General features: G+C 35.4%; 1 protein-coding gene across 1 annotated transcript in view; it reads right to left on the bottom strand.

Moving 5' to 3' along the window:
* Nucleotides 1-256: 256 nt before the first annotated feature.
* Nucleotides 257-7,570, bottom strand: part of LOC135196138 (toll-like receptor 2) — a 74,704-nt gene continuing 67,390 nt past the window's right edge. The window contains exons 25-27 of the mRNA XM_064222679.1: nucleotides 6,053-6,144; nucleotides 4,605-4,688; nucleotides 257-679 (exon numbers count right to left, since the gene is read on the bottom strand). Of these exons, the coding sequence (XP_064078749.1) occupies nucleotides 4,621-4,688; nucleotides 6,053-6,144 (160 nt within the window). The 3' untranslated portion in view covers nucleotides 257-679; nucleotides 4,605-4,620. The remainder of the gene's footprint in view (nucleotides 680-4,604; nucleotides 4,689-6,052; nucleotides 6,145-7,570) is intronic.

The following is a 7,570-nucleotide window of genomic DNA, read 5'->3' as shown; positions in this document are numbered from 1 at the left end:
TTCTCTCACCGTGATTCCTTTCCTCCTTTTCTCGCTGTTTCCTTTTCTGCTTCTCTCGCCGTGTTTCCTTTCCTTTTTCTCTCACCGTGTTTCCCTTCCTGCTTTTCTCGCCGTGCTTCCTTTCCTGCTTCTTTCACCGTGTTTCCTTTCCTACTTACTTCATCATCCTATTTGTGTTACGTACATACAGACTTTTATTTGATAAATGCTCGGCTTACGGTGTTGAGGAGTTCAGGATAATACAAAAACTCGTTCGGAAAGTACAGACCACTGTTTATTTTTCATCACAGTTTCAATTAAAATGCAATTGCTTTAAAATAAACACGATACATACATGATATGGCTCAGCAAGATCACGTGAAAACAACAGCTCTTACAACTTCCCGTCCCATTAATGTTATCAAACAATAGTAATAACAGTTATACAGGGCGTCCATAAAGTCCCAGTAACATTTCAAGTATTTATTGTTTCTAATGGTACTGTGACTTTACGGACACCCTTTATAAACGACACCATGATCTTACCACCTTTATATTGCCCATTGCAGATCACATGCTTAAGATTAATATACAAGAGTATCTAAGTGTTGCTTTCTTTTGACTCTAAAGACAACTAGTTTTCCATTAATAGGACCCTCTCATCAACTCCGACCACGGCATCGTACCATTTTTCGGTTTTCTGTAAAAGAAGAAAACTATTGAGATGTTTATCTGTCTGTTAGTCGGTACTTTTTCTGTCCGCTCTCAGATCTCAAGAACTACCGAGGCTAGAGGGCTGCAAATTGGTATGTCGATTATCCACTCTCCAATCGTGAAACGTATCGAATTGCAGCCCTCTAGCACCGGTAGGTTTTATTTGATTTAAGGTTAAAGTTAGTCATTATCATGCGCCTGGCACACCAATAGGTGCCGACAACAGGCCACCATTGGACAGGCCACCATTGGGCCGTGGTCGAATGCTTCACGGGCTGCGGCTGAGAGCTTCATGGGCCGTGGCTGAGAGTTTCATATAGCATTAGACGCTGTACAGAAAACTCGAATGCACTGAAGAATCTTCGGTGCAGTTTTTACTTGCCGATAATTGCATAGTTTGTCTCTAGTGCTACAGACAACATTATAGTACTTATCTGAAGTTGTATAAGCATTTATGAAATAGCTTTGTTACTTTTAGTAGTAGAGTGTCTCACGAGGTAACTGCAAACCTGCATAAAAACACATAGGTATGAGTCTGACAGACTCTGCATCGGTAACTGTTTCCGAGAAATGGAAATAAAAGTTGAAGTATGAGCTCGTACTGGCGAGTAGTCGAGTCAGTTACTGAAGAAGTCTGTGACCATTTTCTAATCGGGACGTCATGAATTATTCCATATTTCTTTTTAGTTGAGTTTAATTACTTTTTAGTTTTCTGTAAAAGAAAACTATTGAGATGACTTTGTCTGTCCGTCCGCATTTCAGTCCCCCCTCAGATCTTAAAAACTACTGAGGTTAGAGGGCTGCATATTGGTAGGTTGATCATTCATCCTCCAATCATCAAACATACCAAATTGCAGCCCTCTAGCCTCAGTAGTTTTTATTTGATTTAAGGTTTAGCCAAAATCCTATTTCTGGTACTGCTTTAGGACCATCAGTACAGGCCACCACCGGACCGTGGCTGAGTTTCATGGGCCGCGGCTGAAAGTTTTCTGTGCATAAGACTCGGAACATGCTGCTAAGACTGGCAACTTCTTTGCCTCCACCTGAGCAAAGAAAACGACGAAGACTCTAATATCATGTGTGCTGTGATCCAGTGTATTTTGTTTCTAGAATCGTAACTTTTTCTATATGAGTCAAGTTTTCGATTACTCGGGGAGTAAACCTACAAACTACTTTGTTGTTGTTGGTGTTCTTGTTGTTGGGGAGGGGGGTAGGAAAGGTCTATGGAAGAGCGGAAAAATGTCTGCAAAAGGTGTTTCGCGTTGAGTGAAAGATACAGGAATTTTAGGTTAAGATTTTTTATGATTTATTTATCAGAATGAAAATGTGAAAAAGTAATAACTATGTTTTAAAGTACAGAAAAATGACTTCTAATAAAATATAGTTTATCTATTTTAATTTTCGCTGGTGAAACAAGCCTCTATTTATCACGTTTTAATTCACGTTAAAAGTGAGGAATACAATGTTTACTACTTATGCACGAGGTGAAAATCCTGCATGCATCTCGAGTAAGTTGGAGGTCGGATCAAGCATTGTTCGACATTGAAATAATTCAAGGCAATTGGAGCATTTTCCGGCAATATCTTTTCGACGTTTTTCTACTATAATACATTGTCAAAAAGGAAGTCAGTTTTAGCCAGATTTCCTGCTCTCTCTCTCTCTCTCTCTCTCTCTCTCTCTCTCTCTCTCTCTCTCTATACGATGTATACATATATCCATACTTATGTAATTCTAACTCATACTTTTTTGGATATTCATAATACTACAAACCTAAGTCTTTGCGGGAAATATAAAAAATAAAAAGAAACTTTAGCCTTTAGTGCCAAGAATAGAACCAACGCACATGAGGTCAAAGCAAGACTAAAAAAATACACAGAGGTTTCAGCAAGACTGGAAAAATACACAGATGTTTCACCAAGACTGGAAAAATACAGAGGTTTCAGTAAGGCTGAAAAAATACACAGATGTTTCAGCAAGACTGAAAAAATACACAGAGGTTTCAGCAAGATTGGAAAAATACACAGATGTTTCAGCAAGACTGGAAAAATACACAGATGTTTCAGCAAGACTGGAAAAATACACAGATGTTTCAGCAAGACTGGAAAAATACACAGATGTTTCAGCAAGACTGGAAAAATACAGAGGTTTTAGTAAGGCTGAAAAAATACACAGATGTTTCAGCAAGACTGGAAAAATACAGAGGTTTTAGTAAGGCTGAAAAAATACACAGATGTTTCAGCAAGACTGGAAAAATACACAGATGTTTCACCAAGACTGGAAAAATACAGAGGTTTCAGTAAGGCTGAAAAAATACACAGATGTTTCAGCAAGACTGGAAAAATACACAGATGTTTCACCAAGACTGGAAAAATACAGAGGTTTCAGTAAGGCTGAAAAAATATACAGATGTTTCAGCAAGACTGGAAAAATACAGAGGTTTTAGTAAGGCTGAAAAAATACACAGATGTTTCAGCAAGACTGGAAAAATACACAGATGTTTCAGCAAGACTGGAAAAATACACAGATGTTTCAGCAAGACTGAAAAAATACACAGAGGTTTCAGCAAGACTGAAAAAATACACAGAGGTTTCAGCAAGACTGGAAAAATACACAGAGGTTTCAGCAAGACTGGAAAAATACACATATGTTTCAGCAAGACTGAAAAAATACACAGAGGTTTCAGCAAGACTGGAAAAATACACAGAGATTTCAGCAAGACTGGAAAAATACAGAGGTTTCAGCAAGACTGAAAAAATACACAGATATTTCAGCAAGACTGGAAAAATACACAGATGTTTCAGCAAGACTTGAAAAATACACAGATGTTTCAGTAAAGAGGTTTTCACAAGAGGTCATTTGCAGACGGAAAAATACAGAGTTTTTCAGCACTCAAAAATACACAGAGGTTTCAGCAAGACTGAAAAATACACAGAAGGGTAGCAAAGACTGGAAAAATCGGACAAGAGGTCTTTCAGACTGTACACAGAGGTTTCAGCAAGACTTGGAAAAATACACGAGGTTTCAGCACAGACTGGAAAAATTACACAGAGGTTTCAGCAAGACTAGGAAAAATACACAGAGGTTTCAGCAATACTGGAAAATACACAAAGTTTTTATCAATACCTGGAAAAATACACAGAGGTTTCAGCAAGACTGTGAAAAAATCACAGAGGTTTAAGCAAGACTGGAAAAATACACAGAGGTTTCAGCAAGACTGGAAAAATAACATAGGTTTTTCCGCACGACTGGAAAAATCACAGAGGTTTCAGCAAGACTGGAAAAATACGCAGAGGTTTTAGCAAGACTGGAAAAATACACAGAGATTTCAGCAAGACTGGAAAAATACACAGAGGTTTCAGCAAGACTGGAAAAATACACAGAGGTTTCAGCAAGACTGGAAAAATACACAGAGGTTTTAGCAAGACTGGAAAAATACACAGATGTTTCAGCAAGACCGAAGACATACTAAGGAGGTTTCAACAAGTCGATTTCAACAAGACTGAAAAAATACACAGAGACTTAAGCAAGACTGAAAAAAATATTCAAAGGATTTAGCAAGAATGAATAATGCTCCATACATGGCGCCTCCAGGCCTTCTCCCTGGACTGTGAGTTGGTTCGATTCATGCTAGGGAATATGAAAATGTGTTTGTTTCCCGCTCATCAGACTTACGCATGTGGCCGTTAGAAATACTTATCTCTATATAAATACTTATTGACAATGTCACAACCAAGATAACTGGTTAATTCAGTACAAGACTTTCAGGCATCTTTTTTGAAATGACACTTTGAATCTGAATCACGTCTATTTTAGTAAACTGTTTTTCTTAAACAGAAGAAAAAATATAGAAACAATTTTTTAGCACAATATGAACAATTTACAGCTATGATACAAAAATATGTTGAGAATACTCAGCAGCCTGCAGCATCACACAGTTGTCCTTTTCCAACTTTTGCAAAAGCTGTCTTCATTTAATATATCGGTTATGTCCTCACCTGCAAATGGAAAGGGAAGTTTTGGACATACAACAAATCAAAATTATATCAAAATTATATCTAAATTAATATTTTACCTAAGGTATTATTATTATTATTGTTGTTGTTGTTGTTGTTGTTGTACTTAGGAAGCAGACGCCTCTCTCAAGCATACTTTATTAAAAGTAATGGCTAATTGAGCAGCGTTACACTTGTAGCGATTCTTCTCTATTTTCCGAATAGCGGTTTTTTCCATGCTACTTAAACAGGCTGGTAGAGCGCCTATAGAGGTCATGATCAAATAGTGTCAAAATCGGTATATATATTTGAATTTTACATATATCATAGTTTATCTGTAAAATTCAAATATATACACCGATTTTGACACTATTTGATCATGACCTCTATAGGCGCTCTACCAGCCTGTTAAGTAGCACGGAAAAAGCCGCTATTCGGAAAGTAGAGAAGAATCTCTACAAGTGTAACGCTGCTGAAGTAGCAATTACTTTTAATAAAGTATTATTATTATTATTGTTATTATTATTATTGGTCAGGAGACGAACCCGATTCATATGAAACAAGCCCACCACAGGGGCCTTATTGACTTGAAATTCAAAGTTCCAAAGAATGTTATGGCGTTCATTCGCAAAAGTAACTTCTTTAATATTAGTCGCAGAGAAAAAGTAAAACATTATTCTGATAGAACATTTCACTAGGTTCCAAATATGCTCTTACGTTTCTTGTACGATTAAAAATAATCATGATATTAATGATATTATGGTTAAACGATGCCGGATATATATATATATATATATATATATATATATATATATATACATATATATATATATATATATATAATATATATATATATATATATATATATATATATATATGTGAGTGTGTGTGTGTGTATATATTATATATATATATATATATATATATATATATATATATATATATATATTATATATATATATATATAATATGATACTTATATCAGAGTAGACGTAATGATAAGAATTACCTGAAGACTTCAGCAACAAAAATATTCTTTTTATAAATGTTTATTGAGATGATCTAATCCAAGATAAAATCCATGACAACCGTGCAACACTCCTAGAATTCTGAATGGCATCAGGATGGAAGATAATAATAATAATAATAATAATAATAATAATAATAATAATAATAATTAATAATAATAATAATAATAATAATAATAATATAATTCAAGTTGCTTCCACCTTGTTCTAGTTTTTCAATCACTGAATTCTAGACCGTGTTTAGGTCAAGTTTAAATCTTGTGTCTCGAAGTTTAGTGTTTCGCTGATTTAAAACAGTCGAGATATGCAAAACATAATAATTATATATATAATACTCACCGGTATCGCCGTCTAAGACATATTCATTAAGACTATTGGTGTCCAGAATGTTAAGCGTGGACGAAGAATGAGAATAACTGCTCCCTTTAAATCTGTAAATAAAAAGAAAAAAAAAAGAGGATGAAGAAATAGCTTTTAAAAAAATCAATATTTATTTTATATTTTTGGTTCCTACCAATATTCCCTTTCAATTATAAAAAAGTAAAGTGTGTGACATCTTTGTATTGTATTTTCTTTGAAATAAAAGCCGTGTTTTCTTTATAAGATAAAATCTTATTATTTCCACGTAATAAAATTCCTGTTTTCTTTAAAAGATAAAATCTTATTATTTCCACTAAATAAAATCCCTGTATTTTCCTTAAAAGATACATTCTTATTGTTACACTAAATAAAATTCCTGTGTTTTCTTTATAAGATAAAATCTTATTATTTCCACTTAATAAAATTCCTGTTTTCTTTAAAAGATAAAATCTTTTCATTTCCAGTAAATAAAATCCCTGTATTTTCCTTAAAAGATAAATTCTTATTATTACACTAAATAAAATTCCTGGGTTTTCTTTATAAGATAAAATCTTATTATTTCCACTTAATAAAATTCCTGTTTTCTTTAAAAGGTAAAATCTTATTATTTCCAGCAAATAAAGTCCCTGTATTTTCCTTAAAAGATAAAATCTTATTGTTACACTAAATGAAATCCCCGTGTTTTCTTTAAAAGACAAAGTTTTATTTCCACTAAATAAAATCCTTGTACATTCTTTCAAAGGTAAAGTTGAATTATTTTCACGAATCAAAACCCCTTGGAATGCCATGAAGTGTCTTTTCCGAGGCGTCTGTGAAGGCAGAAATCATGTTTGTTAGAACTGAATTGAATATAGAATTTAGGCCAAAGGCGCCAAGCGCTGGGACCTATGAGGTCATTCAGCGCTGAAACGGAAATTGACAGCGAAAGGTTTGAAAGATGCACCAGGGGCAGAACCTCTCAGTTGCACTATGAATCAATTGGTAGGAGAGGGTGGAAAGTCAGATGGAAGAAAGAGAACATGAAAGGAGGTACAGTAAAAGGAATGAGAGGGGTTGCAGCTAGGGGCCGAAGGCATGCTGCAGAGAACCTTAAGTAATGCCTGCAGTGGACCGCATGAGGTGCACTGACGGCACTGCCCCTCCACGGGGTCATGTTCTTTATGTCATGAAAAACGCCTGTATGTTGGCGTACCACCTCGGTGGCCGCGAGTTCGATTCACGGGCATTCCATTAAGGTGTGAGAGATGTATATTTCTGGTGATAGAAGTTCACTCTCGACGTGGTTCGGAAGTCACGTAAATCCGTTGGTCCCGTTGCTGAATAACTACTGGTTCCATGCAACGAAAAACACCATACAAACAAACAATACAAACAAGCGAAAGCACCTGCTTTGATGACAATACCACTGAAGAGGGAATAGGGGAGAAATGGGGAAAACTGAGGGGAACGCACAGAACGAAAATGTGGGCGTGAATGAGAAACTATTTATATATCACG

The sequence above is a fragment of the Macrobrachium nipponense genome, chromosome 17 (assembly GCF_015104395.2).
Source record: "Macrobrachium nipponense isolate FS-2020 chromosome 17, ASM1510439v2, whole genome shotgun sequence".
NCBI classification, from domain to species: domain Eukaryota; kingdom Metazoa; phylum Arthropoda; class Malacostraca; order Decapoda; family Palaemonidae; genus Macrobrachium; species Macrobrachium nipponense.
The sequence above is the reverse complement of the archived record's forward strand: the minus strand, read 5'-3'. Positions and strand labels throughout refer to the sequence as shown.